At 61.5% G+C, this 20,183-nt stretch overlaps 1 protein-coding gene across 1 annotated transcript; it reads right to left on the bottom strand.

The window, feature by feature from the left end:
* Positions 1-13: 13 nt before the first annotated feature.
* On the bottom strand, positions 14-19,485 carry LOC115603352 (ryanodine receptor 1-like). Its single transcript, XM_030475165.1, has 25 exons — positions 19,363-19,485; positions 18,819-18,895; positions 18,176-18,249; positions 16,969-16,983; positions 15,706-15,786; positions 15,400-15,488; positions 13,959-14,087; positions 13,044-13,148; positions 11,786-11,867; positions 9,460-10,790; positions 9,269-9,345; positions 8,272-8,437; positions 8,092-8,178; positions 6,780-7,013; positions 5,740-5,870; positions 4,984-5,026; positions 4,743-4,873; positions 4,590-4,650; positions 3,806-3,952; positions 2,552-2,686; positions 2,066-2,222; positions 1,578-1,642; positions 1,380-1,480; positions 1,200-1,251; positions 14-235 (listed from the first exon to the last, which is right to left on the bottom strand). The coding sequence occupies exons 1-25, from the start codon at positions 19,483-19,485 to the stop codon at positions 140-142; spliced, it is 3,789 nt and encodes a 1,262-aa protein (XP_030331025.1). The 3' UTR covers positions 14-139.
* Between the last annotated feature and the right edge of the window lie 698 nt (positions 19,486-20,183).

The raw sequence follows: 20,183 nt of genomic DNA, 5'->3' as shown, positions 1-20,183 counted from the left end.
GCCCGGAGCCATCGACACTCTCCAGGTTTATTGGGTGATGAAGGCAAATGCGCCCCCCCATCGGACAAGGCACTTAAAGGGGGTATTGGGGGGTCCTTTGGGGGTACTGGGGGGGTCCTTTGGGGGTGCTGGGGGGGGGTCACCCCAACTGATCCTCATATTGCTTGCGGAAGCAGTCTCCGGCCGGGAAGAAATCCCAGCAGCGCTCCTGGTACATCTTCCAGACGTAGGATTCCTGGGGGGTGGGAGGCACATAGGGAATGGGGGACCCCCCCAAGGACACCCCAAAACTGCCCCCCCAAACCCTCCCATATCCCTCAGTGACCCCTCCCCTCAATACAACCGGTCTGCACCCCAAATGAAGCCCCCCCCCCATGGCTAATAACGCCCCCCAATGGTCAATAAGCCCCCCCAATGGCCAATAAGACCCCCCCAATGGCCAATAAGAGCCCCCCAATGGCCAATAAGACCCCCCCAATCGTCATTAACAACCCCCCAATGGCCAATAAGCCCCCCCAATGGTCCATAAGACCCCCCCCATGGCCAATAAGAGCCCCCCAATGGCCAATAACCCCCCCCAATGGTCATTAATACCCCCCCCATGGCCAATAAGAACCCCCCCAATGGTCAATAAGACCCCCCCAATGGTCAATAAGACCCCCCCCATGGCCAATAAGACCCCCCCAATGGCCAATAAGCCCCCCAAATGGTCATTAACACCCCCCCAATGGCCAATAAGCCCCCCCAATGGTCCATAAGACCCCCCCAAAGGCCAATAAGAGCCCCCCAATGGCCAATAACCCCCCCAATGGCCAATAAGACCCCCCCAATGGTCTATAAGAGCCCCCCAATGGCCAATAACCCCCCCAATGGTCAATAAGACCCCCCCAATGGTCATTAACACCCCCCTAATGGCCAATAACCCCCCTCAATGGTCATTAATACCCCCCCATGGCCAATAAGAGCCCCCCAATGGCCAATAAGACCCCCCCCAACGGCCAATAAGCCCCCCCTAATGGCTAATAACCCCCCCAATGGCCAATAAGACCCTCCCAATGGCCAATAAGACCCCCCCAATGGCCAATAAGAGCCCCCCAATGGCCAATAACCCCCCCAATGGCCAATAAGACCCCCCCATGGTTATTGCCCCCCCCCCATGGCTACTGCCCCCCCCCCCCATTCCAGTGCCCCCCCCCCACCTGCCCCGTGTGCTCCGTCTCATCCTTATTGATCAGGTACATCAGGAAGAACCTGGATCAATGGGATATGGGGGGGGGGGCGGTTAGCGGTTAATGGGGGGCACTGGGGACCCCCTGTGTGTGTGTGTGTGTCCCCCCCCCTCCCCAGCCCCATAAGTGCCCCCCCCCCCAGCCCCATACATGTAATTGGCCAGGTTGTGCTCCTCCAGCGTGTGGGTCTCGAAGCCATGGGGCGTCGTGTCGAAGTAATCGCTCCCGATGCCACAGATGAAGCACTTGGTCTATGGGGGGGGGTCAATGGGGATCAATGGGGCGCAGGGACCCCCCCCCCCGGAAACCCGCCCCATAGATTGGGGGTGTCCGTTCCCCCCCCCCCACCTCCATGTCCTCCTTCACTTGCTCCTGTTGATCCCGCAGCTCCCCAAAGGCATCAATGATCAGACCTGGGGGGGGGACACACACATAAAGGGGGTCACAAGGGGGGGGACAGCCCCATAGACCCCCCACTGGCTCCTTCTACTGCCTTTATAGCCCCATAACCCCCTTATAGGCCCCCCTTATATACCCCATAACCCCCCTTTCACCCCATTATACCTCCCATAACCCCCCTTAGAGCCCCCCAGAGCCCCTATAGCCTCCATAGCCCCATACACCCCATACCCCACATACCCCCCAGAACCCCCATACCCCCATACCCCCATAACCCCCATACCCCCATACCCCCCATACCTCCCATACCCCCCGTACCCCCATATCCACCATACCCCCCATAGCCCCATACCCCCCATACCCCCCATACTCCCCATAGCCCCCATACCCCCTATACCCCCCATAGCCCCCCACCCCCCCCACCCCCCATAGCCCACCCTGGATGATGGCGAGGAGGATGACGATGACGAAGAAGAAGAAGGTGATGTCGAAGACGACGCGATAGAGCTCGTAGTCGTCCCCCGCCGGGTCCTCGATCTCATCCCCGATGCCCCCCCCGGCCCGGACCCCCACGTACATGTGGAACAGGTAGCACTGGGGGGGGACAGCGGGGTTCAGGGCCCCCCCAGGACCCCATAGATACCCTCAGGACCCCATAGATACCCCCAGGACCACCCCCAGGACCCTCCCAGGACCCCATAGATACCCCCCAGACCCCATAGATACCCCCAGGACCACCCCCAGGACCCTCCCAGGACCCCATAGATACCCCCAGGACCACACCCAGGACCCCCCCAGGACCCCATAGATACCCCCAGGACCCCATAGATGTCCCCAGGACTCCCGCAGGGACCCCATAGACACCCCCAGGACCCCATAGACACCCCCTGGCCCCCCCAGGACCCCCCCCCAGGGCCGCTGACCGTCATCATGTCGTCGCACTTCATGTCGGGCTCGTCCTCGTCCTCGCTCTTGTTGTAGAACTTGCGGAAGAAGTTGAAGGCCACCACGGTGTAGAGGTACACGACCACGGCCAGGAGCCCCACTGTCATCGTCAGCTGTGGGGGGCACAGCTCAGCACCCGCCCCGGCCACAGGGACACCCCCAGTGACACCCAGCACCCCCCAAGGGCCACAGAGATACCCCCAGGACCCCCCCAGATACCCCCAGGACCCCCCCAAGGACCACAGAGATACCCCCAGGACCCCCCCAAGGACCCCAGAGATGCCCCCAGGACCCCCCCCCCAGGACCCCAGAGATACCCCCAGGACCCCCCAATACCCCCAGGACCCCCCCAAGGACCCCAGAGATACCCCCAGGATCCCCCCAAGGACCCCAGAGATACCCCCAGGACCCCCCCAAGGACCACAGAGATACCCTCAGGAACCCCCCAAGGACCACAGAGATACACCCAGGACCCCCCCAAGGACCACGAGATACCCCCAGGACCACCCCAAGGACCCCAGAGATACCCCCAGGACCCCCCCAAGGACCCCAGAGATACCCCCAGGACCCCCCGATACCCCCAGAACCCCCCCAAGGACCACAGAGATACCCTCAGGACCCCCCCTCAGGACCCCAGAGATACCCCCAGGACCCCCCAGATACCCCCAGGACCCACCCAAGGGCCACAGAGATGCCCCCAGAACCTCATAGATGCCCCCAGGACCCCATAGATGCCCCCAGAAACCCCATAGATGCCCCCAGGGACCCCATAGATGCCCCCAGAAACCCCACAGATGCCCCCAGGACCCTATAGATACACCCAGAACCACCAAGGGACCCCATAGATGCCCCCAGGACCCCAGAAATACCCCCAGGAGCCCCTCAGGGACCCCATAGATGCCCCCAGGACCCCAGAAATACCCCCAAGGACCCCACAGATACCCCCAGAACCCCATAGATGCCCCCAAGACCACCCCAGGGACCCCATAGATACCCCCAGGAGCCCATAGATGCCCCCAGGACCCTATAGATACACCCAGGACCACCAAGAGACCCCATAGATCCCCCCAGGACTCCCCCAAGGACCCCCCAGATGCCACCAGGACCCCCCAGATACCCCCAGGACCCCCCCTCCAGGACCACCCAGATGCCCCCAGGACCCCCCAGGTGCCCCCAGGACCCCCCAGGGACCCCCAGGAGCCCCTCAGGCACCCCATAGATGCCCCCCCCACCTGTTTGCCATTGTGGGTGACGGAGGACAGGATGGTGCGCAGCGTCTTCACCCCCATCGCGATGTCCAGGAGGTGGGAGGCGAAGAAGAAGTTGTTGTAGTGGCCCAGCAGGGACATGGCCATGTACCAGGTCAGGTACAGGAAGGACTGGGGGGGACAAGGGCATCAATGGGGCAGCCCCATTGATGGGGGTCCAACGGCCCCCATTGACCTGGGACACCCATTGATCGGGGTCCCACACCCCCCCATTGACCTGGGACACCCATTGATGGGGGTCCCACACCCCCACATTAACCTGGGACACCCATTGATGGGGGTCCCACACCCCCCTATTGACCTGAGACACCCATTGATGGGGATCCCACACCCCCACATTGAGCTGGGGCACCCATTGATGGGTCTCCAACACCCCCCCATTGACCTGAGACACCCATTGATGGGGGTCCATCACCCCCCATTGAGCTGGGGCACCCATTGATGGGGGTCTTACTCCACCATTGAGCTGGGATACCCATTGATGGGGGTACCATCCCCTTGGACCCCCCCATCACACCATGACCCCCCAATCCCCATGGGATACCCCCATCCCTATGGAAACCCCATTCCATCACCCCCCCAGATCCCACTCCCTTGGGCCCCCCCCATTCCCCTGGGACCCCTCCATTACTCCAGGCCCCCCATCCCTATGGAAACCCCATTCCTGGGTGGGGTCCCAGCCCCCTAGATCCCATCCCCATGGGCCCCCCATCACCCTGTTCCCCCCCCCCCCCCCCCAAAAACTCACGTTATCAGTGAAGATCACCCCAAACTTCCAGATCTGGTACCTGATGTCGATGGCTGTGATCCTGGGGGATCACACCACGGAAGAGGATGAGGATGGGGAAGGGGGGACCCCAAATGGGTCTGACCCCCTCCCAAGGACCCCCCCAGGACCCACCATGTGAGGAGGGAGCTGTCGGGGGGGGGTTTCCTCTCGCCCTGTGCCCCTATCTCCAGACTGGCCAAATCCATCCCCAGCAGCTCCGCGATCCGCTCCCGTCCATAGATGTCCCCGTACTTCTCCAGCACCTTTTTTTGGGGGGGGAGAGGGGGGGGCACAGGGTTAGGGAGGGGACACACACATTTGGGGTCCCCCCAAACCCCCCCCCATGGTTATGGAGTTCCCCCCCCCCCATCACCTTCCTCTTGACGAACTTGTCCCAGTAGTTCCTAGGGAAGGATCTGGAGGAACACGGGGGGGGGGGTCAGGAAAGTCTTGACCCCCCCCCCCCAGCACTCCCATAGACCCCCACAGATGCCCCATAGACCTCCAGGACACTCATAGACCCATCCAGACCCCTTCAGACCCCCCCAGGACCCCCATAGACACCCCCCCCCAGAACACACATAGACCCCCCCAGGACTCCCATAGATCCCCATAGACCCCCCCAGAACTCACACAGACCCCCCCCAGGACTTTCATAGATCCCCATAGACCCCCCATAGACCCACCCAGATCCCTTTAGACTCCCCAGGACCCCCACAGACCCCCACAGACCCCCCCCCAGAACTCACATAGACCCCCCCAGACCCCCTATGGACCCCATAGACCCCCCCACGGACCCCATAGACCCCCCACAGCCCCACCCAGGCCCCTTTAGACTCCCCTAGGTCCCCCATGGACCCCCATAGACCCCCCACAGCCCCACCCAGACCCCTTTAGACTCCCCCAGGCCCCCCATGGACCCCCATAGACCCCCCCATAGACCCCCCCAGATCCCTTTAGACCCACCCAGACCTCCCATGGACCCCCAAAGACCCCCTATAGACCCTTCTAGACTCCCCCAGCACCCCCACAGACTCCCCCAGACCCCTCTAGACTCCTCCCAGGACCCCCATCGACCCCCCAGGACCCCCATACCCCCTCCAAGGCCCCCCCAATCCCCGTCCCATACTGAGCATTGAGCACGAGCCGGTCCCACTGGCCCTTCACGTCGTCGTCAGGCGGCTGCTCACTGATGTAGAGCCCCGAGAACTCCAGGCTCCGGGCCAGCTCCTTCTCCCGCTTGAAGATCACCAGTGGGATCTGCTCGGGGGCAAGGGGGGCAATGGGGGCAATGGGGGCAGAGGAGTGAATGGAGTCAAGGGGGACAATGGGGTCAATGGGGGCAATGGGGACAATCGGGGCAGAGGAGTGAATGGAGTCAATGGGGGCAACAGGGTCTTTGGGCCAATGGAGGCAATAGGGGCAGAGGAGTGAATGGAGTCAATGGGGGCAACAGGGTCAATGGGGGCAATGGGGGCAATAGGGGTAGAGCAGTGAATGGAGTCAAGGGGGGCAATGGGGGCAATGGTGGCAACAGGGTCAATGGGGGCAATGGGGGCAATGGGGTAGAGGAGTGAATGGAGTCAAGGGGGGCAATGGGGGCAATAGGGGTAGAGGAGTGAATGGAGTCAAGGGGGCAATGGGGTCAATGGGGGCAAAGGGGTGAATGGGGACATGGAGTCAATGGGGGCAATGGGATCAATGGGAGCAGGGAATGAATGGAGACATGGGGTCAATGGGGGCAGCGGGGTCAATGGGCTCAATGGGCTCAATGGGCAGGTGGGTGTGGCCAGTGCTTAAAGGCTGTGGCCAATGGGCTTGGGAGCATGCCCAGGGGGCACGGCCAATGGGGCGCGTCCAAAGGGTGTGTCAATGGCAGTGTCCAAATAAGGTAAAAGAGTGGGTCAAAGGGGGCGTGTCCCAATGGGGCGTGTCCAAATAGGGTAAAGGGGGCGTGTCCGAAGAGGGGGTGTCTAAATAAGGCTAAAGGTGTGTGCTCAAAGGGAGCATGTCCAAATGCGGTATGTCCGAATAAGGCAAAAGGGGCGTGTCCAAAGGGATTATGTCCAAACAAGGCAAAAGGGGCGTGTCCCAGTGGGTGCATCCAAATGGGGTATGCCCAAATAAGGCAAAAGGGGCGTGTCCAAGGGTGTGTGTGTGTGTGCTCACCTTGAGGCAGTTGTAGCCGATGATGCAGAGGAAGGCCACGAGCGTGTGCGCCAGCGCCAGCGCCCGCAGCGCCGGCTGCATGTACCCGGTGCTCTCCTCCAGGAAGTAGTACACCACGCTCGCCTCCTCGTCCCCCCCGGCCTCCCCCCCGGCCTCCCCCCCGGCCTCCGCCGCCACCTCCGCTGCCCCCAAGCCCTCCTCTGCCTCCTCCATGCCCGGAGGGTGCTCCGAGACCTGCGGGGGGGACAACACAGGAAGGTGGTGCCAGCACCATGGACAGCACAACCCCCCCCCCCCCCCCTCCATGGGGACATCTTGCCCCATAGCTGCCTTCTATGGGGGGCCAGGGTGTCCCCATCCCACCCCACACCCCCTCTATAGGGCCCAGAGTGTCCCCATCCCACCCCACATCCTCCTTATGGGTCCAGGGTGTCACTATCCCACCCCATAGCTGCCTTCTATGGGGGGCCAGGGTGTCCCCATCCCACCCCACACCCTCCTTATGGGTCCAGGGTGTCACTATCCCACCCCATAGCTGCCTTCTATGGGGGGCCAGGGTGTCCCCATCCCACCCCACACCCCCTCTATAGGGCCCAGAGTGTCCCCATCCCACCCCACATCCTCCTTATGGGTCCAGGGTGTCACTATCCCACCCCATAGCTGCCTTCTATGGGGGGCCAGGGTGTCCCCATCCCACCCCACACCCCCTCTATAGGGCCCAGAGTGTCCCCATCCCACCCCACACCCTCCTTATGGGTCCAGGGTGTCACTATCCCACCCCATAGCTGCCTTCTATGGGGGCCCAGAGTGTCCCCATCCCACCCCACACCCTCCTTATGGGTCCAGGGTGTCACTATCCCACCCCATAGCTGCCTTCTATGGGGGGCTAGGGTGTCCCCATCCCACCCCACACCCTGCCTATAGGGCCCTCGGTGCCCCATTCCCACCCACCCCCCCATTATGGGTCCAGGTTGTCCTCATCCTGCCCCATAGCCACCTTCTATGGGGTCCAGGGTGTCCACATCCCACCCCATAGCCTTCTATGGGGTTCAGGGTGTCCCCACCCCACCCCACACTCCCCCTATAAGGTTCAGGGGGTCCCCATCCCACCCCACCCCCCCTCTATGGGGCCCTTGGTGCCCCCATCCCATCACCCCCCATGGAGCCCAGGGTGTCTCTATCCCACCCCACACCCCTCCTATAGGGCCCAGGGTGTCCCCATCCAACCCCAAACCCCATAGATGGGATCCAGGGTGCTCCCATCCCACCCCACTCCCTCTCTGTGGGTCCCAGGCTGCCCCATGGCACAGACCTTGTAGAAGAGGAGGATGAAGTTGATGGCGAAGGCGAGGAAGAGCGCCAGGAACCGCAGGTTGTAGAAGTTCCTTGACAGGTAGTTCTGTCCCAGGGGGACACGGACACACTCAGGACCAGGGGGACCCCTCCCCATGGGTCCCATCCCCATCTATGGGGCTCCTGGCTCCCCCCATACCAGGAACTTGACCCTCTGGACCTCCAGCTCTGCCCAGAACTCGAAGGCTCCTTCGCTCGGGGACTCTTTGCGCACCCTCAGCACCGACTTCCTCCTCTTGGGGGGCGCCGCAGGCTCGGGCCCCCCCTCGGCACCCTCCGGCCCGGCCTTCTCCCCATTCTCTGCGCTGTTGGGGGGGCAAGGGGTGAGTGGGGGCCCTCCGGGACCAGTGGGGCTGGTTACTGTCCAATGGGGACATGGAACCACCCCATAGCTCCAATGGGAACATGGAGACACCCCATAGCTCCAATGGGGACATAGAGACACCCCATAGCTCCGATGGGGACATGGAGACACCTCATGGCTCCAATGGGGCCATGGACACCCATCCGGGTCATGGACACCCAAAGGGGCCATGGACACCCAATGAGGCCATGGACACCCAATGAGGCCATGGACACCCAACGGGGCCATGGACACCCAAGAGGGCCATGGACACCCAACAGGGCCATGGACACCCAATGGGGCCATGGACACCCAAAGGGGCCATGGACACCCAACACGGCCATGGACACCCAACGGGGCCATGGACACCCAAAGGGGCCATGGACACCCAACACGGCCATGGACACCCATCAGGGCCATGGACACCCAAAGGGGCCATGGACACCCAACAGGGCCATGGAAACACCCCATGTCTCCAACAGAGCTATGGACCCTCCCTAGAGCCCCAGTGGGGCCAGGGAAACCCAATGGGGCCATGGACCCACCCCATAACTCCAATGGGGTTTTGGACACCCAACATGGCCATGGACACCCAATGGAGCCATGGACACCCAATGGAGCCATGGACACCCAATGGGCCCACAGACCCACCCCAAAACTCCAATGGGGTTTTGGACACCCAACATGGCCATGGACACCCAATGGAGCCACGGACACCCAATGGGCCCATAGACCCACCCCACAGCTCCAAAGGGCCCATTCAACACCCCACGGCGCCCCTGTCCCCACTTACTCAGCCTTCTCCTCCTCGGCCTCTGGTGTCTCCTCCTTCTGCTGCTGCTGCTGCTCCACCACCTCCTCCCCATCCTCCTGTGGGGACACCAGCATCAGCCCCTGCAGGACCTCGGGGGGGGCCACATCCAACCCCTGGACCAGCCCCATAGACCCCCCCATAACACCCAAACCCAGGGTCCCCCCACCTACCCCGACCTTCCTCCGCAGGATAGGGGTGCCCTCGGGGGTGGGGGGCTCAGCTCCGGGGGGCTCCCCGATGTCCCCGAGCCCCCCCGGCGCATCCAGAGCTGCCAAGCGATGGTGCTCCTTGTGCAGCCCGAACGGCATCACCGGCGCCACGGCCGCCGCCGTCGCCTTCTCCTCCACCTCCTGCTCCTCTTCCTCCTCTTCCTCCACCGGCTGCTGCTCAAGGGGCTGCGGCGTGGGGCCGGGCTCTTGGGGCCCCCCATCATCCCCCCCGGCGCCCCCCACAGCATCCTGCGTGGGGTCGGGCATGTTGGCCAGCACCTCGGACAGCGCCAGGCGCTGCGCCCCCTCCACCAGGCCCCCTCCGAAGAGCGACACCCAGACCAGGCGCCCCACGGCCCCCAGCGCCCCACAACCAGCACCCAGGGTGCCCAGCACTGCGCGCCCGGCGCCGGCACCCGCTGCCCACAGCAGCTCCCGGCCCGGCCGCCGCCGCAGCCGCCGCAGCCGCCGCCGCCACGCATGGGGGGACCCCAAGACGCGGCTCAAGCCGCCGGCGCCGGCCAAGAGGTGCCCAAAAGCTGAGGTGGGCTCCGGCGCCGGGGCAGCGTCAGGGGCTTCCTCTTCATCCTCTTGCTCCTCATCCACTTGCTCTTCATGCGCCGCCTCCTCCTCGGAGAGGCGCGACGCGATCTGCATCTCGAAGATGGTGTCCTCGCAGAAGCTGACGAAGAGCTCCATCTTCTCGGCCTCTCCACCTTCGTTGACCACGTCGAAGATGAACTGGCGCTTGGACTCCTTGACCTGCGGCATCTCCCACTGCGCCTTGTTGGCGGCGCTGATCTCGAAGTAGAGGCGCTCGATGCGCCGCGCGGCCCCCATGATCTCGATGCGGCCCAGGAAGGGACGGAAGTATTCCAGGATGCTGGCGGCTTGCTCCAGGAAGGTGCGGAGCCGCTGGTCGTGCGGGACGTGCTCCGAGAGGTTGGTCAGGAGAACGGCCACGTTGAAGCCGATGTCGCGGGCGGGCTCTTGGAAGCGCCCGGCGAAGGCTTCGATGTCGATCATCTCGTTCTCATCGGCCTCGGAACACGAGAGCAGGAACTGGATCTCGGAAGGTTCGAACTGCTTCTGGCTGTCCATGGCTTTCTGGAAGTCCTTCTTGGAGATGAGGCCCCGCGGGTCCGTCACGTAGTCGCGGAAAGCATCCGAGGCCACGATGTCCCGCAGCTTCAGGAACATGTCGAAGAACTTGAGGATCATGGTGACGTTGCTGGATGACTCCACCAGCATGTCCACCATCTGCCGCGCGATGGTGCCGTTCACCACGTTGCCTGCGGGGGTCAGCGGGGGGGTCGCGTCAGGTCTAAGGGTGCTGCAGGGGTGGCCCCAGGGCTGGGGATACCCCAAAGGACAGGGGATGCTTTGGGTGCTCAAGGGACAATGTGGATGGTCAAGGACACCTTGGATGGTTAAGGGACACCTTGGATGGTCAAGGGACAGTGTGGATGGTCAGGGGACAGCTTAGATGGTCAAGGGACACCTTGGATGGTCAAGGACACCTTGCATGGTCAAGGACACCTTGGATGGTCAAGGGACAGTGTGGATGGTCAAGGACACCTTGGATGGTCAAGGACACCTTGGATGGTCAAGGGACAGTGTGGATGGTCAGGGGACAGCTTAGATGGTCAAGGGACACCTTGGATGGTCAAGGACACCTTGCATGGTCAAGGACACCTTGGATGGTCAAGGGATGGTGTGGATGGTCAAGGACACCTTGGATGGTCAAGGAACAGTGTGGATGGTCAAGGGACAGTGTGGATGGTCAAGGACACCTTGGATGGTCAAGAGACACCTTAGATGGTCAAGGGACACCTTGGATGGTCAAGGACACTTTGCATGGTCAAGGCCACCTTGGATGGTCAAGGGATGGTGTAGATGGTCAAGGAACAGTGTGGATGGTCAAGGGACACCTTGGATGGTCAAGGACACCTTGGATGGTCAAGGGACACCTTGGATGGTCAAGGGACAGTGTGGATGGTCAAGGGACACCTTAGATGGTCAAGGGACACCTTGGATGGTCAAGGACACCTTGGATGGTCAAGGGATGGTGTGGATGGTCAAGGACACCTTGGATGGTCAAGGAACAGTGTGGATGGTCAAGGACACCTTGGATGGTCAAGGGACACCTTGGATGGTCAAGGGACACCTCAAGTGGCCTGGACCACCACGGATGGTGGGGAACTGGGAGATCCCGACCCCAGGGGGTGGCACAGGTTGAGGGTGATGCTGGGTGACACTGGGGCACCCATGGCGGGGATGGACCCACCCTCCAGCAGGGACAGCAGCATCACCACCATGTCCTTCTGCAGGTCCAGCAGCTCCTTCAGCAGCCCGATCTGGCTGGAGTTCTGCCGTGGGGACAACAGGGGACAAGGGCACAACAGGGGACAACAAGGGACAAGGGGACAACAGGAGACACTGTGAGCCTGAGGGGTCCCCCCTCCGTGCGGCAGGACCTGGGTTGGGGACCCCCCAAGTCATCATCAACCCAAGTAGAGGGATCAGGGGGGGCTTTGCCATGGTGGGGGGACACCCAGTGCTCCCAGTGCCCTCCCAGTGCTCCCAGTGCCCCCAATGCCCCCAGTGCCCACATTGCCCCCAGTGCCCCAAGTGCTCCCAGTGCCCCCAGTACCCCCAGTGCCCCCATTACCCCCAGTGCTCCCAGTGCTCCCATTGCCCCCAGTGCCCCCATCGCCCCCAGTGCTCCCATTGCCCCCAGGGCCCCCAGTGTCCTCCTAGTCCTCCCATTGCCCCCAGTGCTCCCCAGTGCTCCCAGTGCCCCCAGTGCTCCCATTGCCCCCAGTGCTCCTAGTGCTCCCCGTGCTCCCAGTGCTCCCCAGTGCCCCCATTGCCCCCAGTGCTCCCAGTGTCCTCCCAGTCCTCCCATTGCCCCCAGTGCTCCCAGTGCCCCCAATGCTCCCAGTGCTCCCAGTGCTCCCCAGTGCTCCCAGTGCCCCCATTGCCCCCAGTGCTCCCATTGCCCCCAGTGCCCCCATTGCCCCCAATGCCCCCAGTGCCCCCAGTGTCCTCCCAGTCCTCCCAGTCCTCCCATTGCCCCCAGTGCTCCCCAGTGCTCCCAGTGCTCCCATTGCCCCCAGTGCTCCCAGTGTCCCCATTGCCCCCAGTGCTCACAGTGTCCTCCCAGTGCCCCCATTGCCCCCATTGCCCCCAGTGCTCCCAGTGCTCCCAGTGCCTCAAGTGCTCCCAGTGTCCCCAGTGCCCCAAGTGCTCCCATTGCCCCCATTGCCCCCACTGCCCCCAGTGCCCCCAGTGTCCCCATTGCCACCAGTGTCCTCCCAGTCCTCCCAGTGCCCCCATTGCCCCCAGTGCTCCCAGTGTCCCCATTGCCCCAAGTGCTCGAAGTGCCCCCAGTTCTCCCAGTGTCCCCATTACCCCCAGTGCTCCCAGTGCCCCCATTGCCCCCAGTGCTCCCAGTGCCCCCATTGCCCCCATTGCCCCCATTGCCCCCAGTGCCCCCAATGCTCCCAGTGCTCCCCAGTGCTCCCAGTGCTCCCAGTGCCCACCTGGGCCAGCTTCTTCATCATGTGTGCGAAGACGTGGAGGAAGCCGATGACAGCGTCCCAGAGGCGGCTGTGGGCCAGGCTCTGCTGGTTCCCCGTGCACGGGCCCTGGGGGGACACCCATGGGGACACCAGGATGTTGGGGACATCAGGACATTGGGGACATTGGGGACATCAGGGACATTAGGAGGATAATGGGGACGTTGGGGACACCAGGGACATTGGGGACACCAGGGACTTGGGGACATTGGGGACACCAGGACATTGGGGACACCAGGGACTCGGGGACATTGGGGACATTAGGAGGATAATGGGGACATCAGGGACATCGGGACATCAGGGACATCAGGACATTGGGGACATCAGGACATTGGGGACATTAGGGACATCGGGACATTGGGGACATCAGGGACATTGGGGACATCAGGACATTGGGGACACTGGGGACATTGGGGACATCAGGGACATCGGGGACATCAGGACATTGGGGACATCAGGGACATCAGGGACACTGGGGACATCAGGACATTGGGGACATCTGGATATTGGGGACATCAGAGACATCAGGGTCCTTTGGGCCCCCCATGGTCATCAGAGTCTTTAGGGACCTCCATGGTCATCAGGATCCTTGGGGACCTCCAGGGACATCAGGACCCCTTAGAGATTGGGGTCCTTGGGGGTCTTCCATGGCCTTCAGGACCCCCGGGGCACCCCCATGATCATCAGAGTCATTGGGGACCCCCAGGGACCTCAAGACACCCTCATGGTCATCAGGGTCCTTGGGGACCCCCCCGGGTCAACGGGACTCTTGGGACACCAAAGTCCATGGGGACCTCCATGGCCATCAGGACCCTTTAGGGACTGGGGTCCTTGGGGACCTCCATGGCCATCAGGGTCCATGGGGCCCATGGGGCTCACCTGGATGTACTCGGTGAGGCTGTTGAAGACCTGCTTGGCCACGGCCATGGCCTTGGAGAAGTTGCGTTTCCCGTGCTCATCGATCACGTCCTTCCCCGAGTAGTACCAGTAGAAGTCACTGATGGACTCCTGGGATGGGGACATGGGGACCACCATGGGGACCACCATGGGGACCATCAGGGACATGGGGATATGGGGACCATTGGGGACATGGGGATATGGGGACATGGGGACCATCAGGGACATGGGGATATGGGGACATGGGGACCATCAGGGACATGGGGACCACCATGGGGACCACCATGGGGACCATCAGGGACATGGGGATATGGGGACCATTGGGGACATGGGGATATGGGGACATGGGGACCATCAGGGACACGGGGACATGGGGACCACCATGGGGACCATCAGGGACATGGGGATATGGGGACATGGGGACCATCAGGGACACGGGGACATGGGGACCACCATGGGGACCATCAGGGACATGGGGACATGGGGATATGGGGACCATCAGGGACATGGGGATATGGGGACCATTGGGGACATGGGGATATGGGGACATGGGGACCACCATGGGGACCATCAGGCACATGGGGATATGGGGACATGGGGACCACTATGGGGACCATCAGGGACATGGGGATATGGGGACCATTGGGGACATGGGGACCATCAGGGACATGGGGATATGGGGACCATTGGGGACATGGGGATATGGGGACATGGGGACCACCATGGGGACCATCAGGCACATGGGGCTATGGGGACATGGGGACCACTATGGGGACCATCAGGGACATGGGGATATGGGGACCATTGGGGACATGGGGATATGGGGACATGGGGACCATCAGGGACATGGGGATATGGGGACCACTGGGGACATGGCGATATGGGGACATGGGGACCATCAGGAACATGGGGATATGGGGACATGGGGACCACCACGGGGACCATCAGGGACATGGGGACCACTATGGGGACCATCAGGGACATGGGGACCACCACGGGGACCATCAGGGACATGGGGATGTGGGGACATGGGGACCACCATAGGGACCATCAGGGACATGGGGACCACTATGGGGACCATCAGGGACATGGGGACATGGGGACCACCATAGGGACCATCAGGGACATGGGGATATGGGGAACACCATGGGGATATGGGGACATGGGGACCACCATAGGGACCATCAGGGACATGGGGACCACCATGGAGACCATAAGAGACATAGGGACCACCATAGGGACATAAGGACCACCATAGGGACCACCAGGGACATGGGGACCACCATGGGGACATGGGGCTATGGGGACATGGGGGCCACCATCAGGGACATGGGGGGCACCAGGAACATGGGGATCATCAGGGTCATGTCTCTATGGGTCTCTGTGGGTCCCTATGGGGTCTCTGTGGGTCCCTATGGGGCACCTGCAGGCGCAGCAGATAGTCCACGGTGCAGATGATGATGTTGATGGTCGTCGTGTTCCCTGTCTGCGTCCGTAGGTAGTTCTGGAAGTCTGGGGGGCAGAGGGGAGGCAACGGGGTCACCCCAGCCCCATGGCTGCCCCACGGCTGCCCCACGGCTGCCCCATAGCCCCATGTCCCACGGCTGCTCCATAGCCCTGCCCCATAGCCCAGTGCCCCACAGCCCTGCCCCATAACACCCCCTGCCCCATAGCCCGCCCTGTCCCATAGCCCTGCCCCATAGCGCTGCCCCATAGCGCTGCCTCTCACCGTTGTTGTGGCCCTCGCAGAGCAGCTGCAGCAGCCGGAACAGATCCTGCGTGAACTCATCATCCGACATCACCTTCTCCCCTGGGACACGCGTGGGGACACGTGGGGACACGTGTGGGGACATGGGGGGACACACGTGTGGGGTCCCATGGGGACACCCATGGGGTCACACAGGGACAGGGGTGGACAAGGGCAGGTCACAGCAGGGTGATGGAGGACACCCCAGGGTGACAATGGGGTCCCCATAGGGTGACAATAGGGACACCATAGGGTGATAATAGGGACACCATAAGGTGACAATGGGGTCCCCATAGGGTGACAATGGGGTCCTCATAGGGTGACATAGGGTCCCCATAGGGTGACAATAGGGTCCTCATAGGGTGACAATAGGGACACCATAAGGTGACAATCGGGTCCCCATAGGGTGACATAGGGTCCCCATTGGGTGACAATGAGGTCCTCATAGGGTGACAATAGGGACACCATAAGGTGACAATGGGGTCCCCATAGGGTGACATTAGGGTTACCATAAGGTGACAATAGGGACACCATAGGGTGACAATGGGGTCGTCATAGGGTGACAATGAGGTCCCCATAGGGTGACAATAGGGACACCATAGGGTGACAATAGGGACACCATAGGGTGACAATGGGGTCCCCATAGGGTGACAATAGGGACACCATAGGGTGACAATGGGGACCCTGGGGTGCAGGGTGTTAGAAAGGGGGGGGAGACAGCAGGACCGGGGGGGGGCACAAGCAGGGCTGGGCAATGCTGGGGGGACACCGGGGGGTGACAGCCAGGGGACACCCCATAGACACTGCGGGGACACCCCATAGACAGTGCGCTGACACCCTATAGACCCCATAGACCCTGCGGTGACACTCCATAGACACTGCGGTGACACCCTATAGACCCTATAGACCCTGCAGTGACACCCCATAGACCCTGCGGTGACACCCTACAGACCCCATAGACCCTATAGACCCCATAGACACTGCGGTGACACCCTATAGCCCCTACAGACCCCATAGTCACTGCAGTGACACCCGCAGAGACTGCAGTGACACCCTATAGACCTCATAGACCCTGTAGACCCCATAGACCCTGTGGTGACACCCTATAGACCCCATAGACCCTATGGTAATACCCCCTAGCCCTATAGCCCCAATAGCCCCTATGGCCCCCTATAGCTCCCCAAGCCCCCATAGCCCCTATAGGCCCCTATAGCCCCTATAGCCCCCCCAATAATGGGTATTTACCATTCTCACGGCTGACTGCACCAGGAGCCAGGGTGGGAAGAGAAGGGAGAGAGGAGGTGAGCGGGGGGGCAAGGGGGTTTGGGGGGGTCAACAGGGTTTGGGGGGGTTCAATAGGCTTGGGGGGTCAATAGGGTTGGGGGGGTCAACAGGGTTGGGGGTCAATAGGGTTTGGGGAGGTCATTAGGGTTGGGGGGTCAATAGGGTTGGGGGGGTCAATAGGGTTGGGGGTTCAATAGGGTTTGGGGAGGTCATTAGGGTTGGGGGGTCAATAGGGTTGGGGGAGTCAACAGGGTTGGGGGTCAATAGGGTTTGGGGAGGTCATTAGGGTTGGGGGGTCAATAGGGTTGGGGGATCAATAGGGTTGGGGGATCAGTAGGGTTTGGAGAGGTCATTAGGGTTGGGGGGTATGACACGGTTTGGGGGGTCAATAGTGTTTGGGGTGGTCATTAGAGTTTGGGGGGTCAATAGGGTTGCGAGGGGACAACAGGGTTTGGGGGGGTCAATAGGGTTGGGGGTTCAATAGGGTTTGGGGGGGTTTAAAAGGGTTGGGGGTCAATAGGGTTTAGGGGGTCATTAGGGTTTGGAGGTTTGATAGGGTTTGGGGGGGACAACAGGGTTTGGGGGGTCATTAGGGTTTGGGGGGTCAATAGGGTTTGGGGGGGTTCAATAGGGTTGGGGGGTCAATAGGGTTTGGGGGTACAATAGGGGTTTGGTGGGAGAATAGGTTTGGGGGGGTTAATAGGGTTTGAGGGTTCAATAGGGTTTGGGGTGGTCATTAGGATTTGGGGGGTCAATAGGGTTTGGGGGGTTATTAGGGTTTGGGGGTTCCATAGGGTTGGGGGGGACAATAGGGTTTGGGGGTTCAATAGGGTTTTGGGGTGTTGTTAGGGACATTGGGGGTATGGGGGCTATAGGGGGGGATTAGAGACATGGGAGGTCATTAGGACTTGGGGGGGTCAATAGGGTTTGGGGGTACATTAAGGATTTGGGGGTTCAATGGGTTTTGGGGGGGGCATTAAGGACTTGGGGTTCATTAAGGGGTTGGGGGGTTCATTCTCAGCCTGGGGTCGGGGGGAGCAGCGCAGCAGGACGGGGACCCCCAGTTCCACCCCTTTTCCCACGGGTCCCATGGGTGCTGTGGGGTGCCATAGGGCACTGTGGGGTGCTGTGGGGTGCTGTGGGTGCCGTTGTTGGGGGTCCCACTCACTCGTCCCATCCTCCGTCACCATCCCCAGCCCCATGGCCTTGTTCTGCCGCTCGAAGGCGTTGAGGTCCAGCACGCTGCGGGGACAGGGGGGCAGGATGGGACCCCAAAACATCACCTGGGACCCCAAACCCCCCCTCAGGGACCCCAAAACATGACCTGGGACCCCAAACACCCCCTCAGGGACCCCAAACCCCCCCCAGGGATTCTAAAGGTCTTGGGGACCCCCCCCAAAACCTCGCGACACCCATGGGGAGTCCCTGATGTATTTGGCTGTAGGGGGATCCCAATGTCCAGGGGGGGACCCCGATAGCCAAGGGGGGACCCCAAAGCCCATGGGGGGACCCCAAGGACCAGGTGGGACCCCAAAGCCTGCGAAGGACCCCAGTGCTTGTAGTGGGACCCCAAAGGCCAGGAGGGGACCCCAATTCCCATAGGGGGACCCCAAAGGCCAGGAGGGGACCCCAATTCCCATGGGGGGACCCCAAAGGCCAGGAGGGGCCCCAATGCTTGTGGCAGGACCCAATGACCTCAGGGGGGGACCCCAAAGCCTGTGGAGGATGCCAATAGCCAGGGGGTCCCCAATTCCCATCGGGACACCCCAATTGCCATGGGGACACCCCAATTCCCATGGGGATACCCTCACCTGCAGGTCTGCATCAGGGCTTGGACGCTCTGGAAGAAGCCGACCTCCCGCTTCTCCTTCAGGTAATCCAGCATTTTCTATGGGACACGCATGTGAGCACGGACACGCGTGTGCAGGGGACACGGGAACATGGACACGCGTGTGCAGGGGGCACGGGAACCAGCACACGCGTGTCACAGGCAGACACAGGGACCAGGACGTGGCCATCAGCACGGGGACACGCGTGGACAGACGGACACGTACATGGATGCACGGAGACCTGCATGGACACGCAGAGACATACGTGGGTGCATGGACACGTGCATGGATGTATGGACATGGGCATGGATGTATGGACACGGGCATGGATGTATGGACATGGGCATGGATGTATGGACATGCAATGGACACACAGACAGGAGGATGGACATGCAGACATGTGGGCACATGGACATGGGGACATGGGGGTGCAGGGACATGGGGACACATGGAGATGGGGACACATGGACACGAGGACACATGGACACATGGGGACACGCAGGGACACACGTGGCCAGGCCAGTACCTGCTGCACGTCAGCGTTGCCCCCATTGAGGATGGAGATGCCCAACTTGAGGGTTGAGGACACCATGTCCCCGCGCTCGCCTGCAGCGGCACCGCCGTCACCAGAGGATGTCCCATGTCCCATGTCCCATATCCCCACATCCCATATCCCATGTCCTGTGTCCCGTGTCCCATATCCCATATCCCATGTCCCACATCCCATGTCCCACATCCCCATGTCCCATGTCCCGTGTCCCATATCTCATATCCCATGTCCCATGTCCCGTGTCCCACATCCCATGTCCCCATATCCCATGTCCCACGTCCCATATCCCATATCCCATGTCCCATGTCCCACGTCCCAAGTCCCATATCTCATATACCATGTCTCATGTCCCACATCCCATGTCCCATATCCCGTATCCCGTATCCCATATCCCATGTCCCATATCCCATATCCCTTATCCCGTATCCCATACCCCATGTCCCACATCCCATATCGCATATCCCATATTCATGCCCCATATCCCGTATCCCATATCGCATGTCCCACATCCCACATCCCATATCCCATATCCCATGTCCCACAACCCACATCCCATATCCCATATCCCATATTCATGCCCCATATCCCGTATCCCATATCCCATGTCCCCATCCCACATCCCATATCCCATATCCCATATTCATGCCCCATATCCCATATCCCGTATCCCGTATCCCATATCCCACATCCCATATCCCATGTCCCACATCCCACATCCCATATCCCATATCCCATGTCCCACAACCCATATCCCGTATCCCATATCCCATATTTATGCCCCATATCCACATCCCATA

The sequence above is a fragment of the Strigops habroptila genome, unplaced genomic scaffold, assembly GCF_004027225.2.
Source record: "Strigops habroptila isolate Jane unplaced genomic scaffold, bStrHab1.2.pri NW_022045631.1_ctg1, whole genome shotgun sequence".
Lineage (NCBI taxonomy): Eukaryota > Metazoa > Chordata > Aves > Psittaciformes > Psittacidae > Strigops > Strigops habroptila.
The sequence above is the reverse complement of the archived record's forward strand: the minus strand, read 5'-3'. Positions and strand labels throughout refer to the sequence as shown.

What these genes read in the sequence shown, in the direction of transcription:
- LOC115603352 (XM_030475165.1), bottom strand. Translation starts at nt 19,485, where the DNA reads ATGGGACATGGGACATCCTCTGGTGACGGCGGTGCCGCTGCAGGCGAG. An exon ending in TGATGAAGAAGCTGGCCCAG is followed by an intron (nt 11,868 to 13,043) that starts GTGGGCACTGGG and finishes TCCCCACGGCAG; the next exon opens with AACTCCAGCCAGATCGGGCT. An exon ending in AGTGCGACGACATGATGACG is followed by an intron (nt 2,223 to 2,551) that starts GTCAGCGGCCCT and finishes GTCCCCCCCCAG; the next exon opens with TGCTACCTGTTCCACATGTA.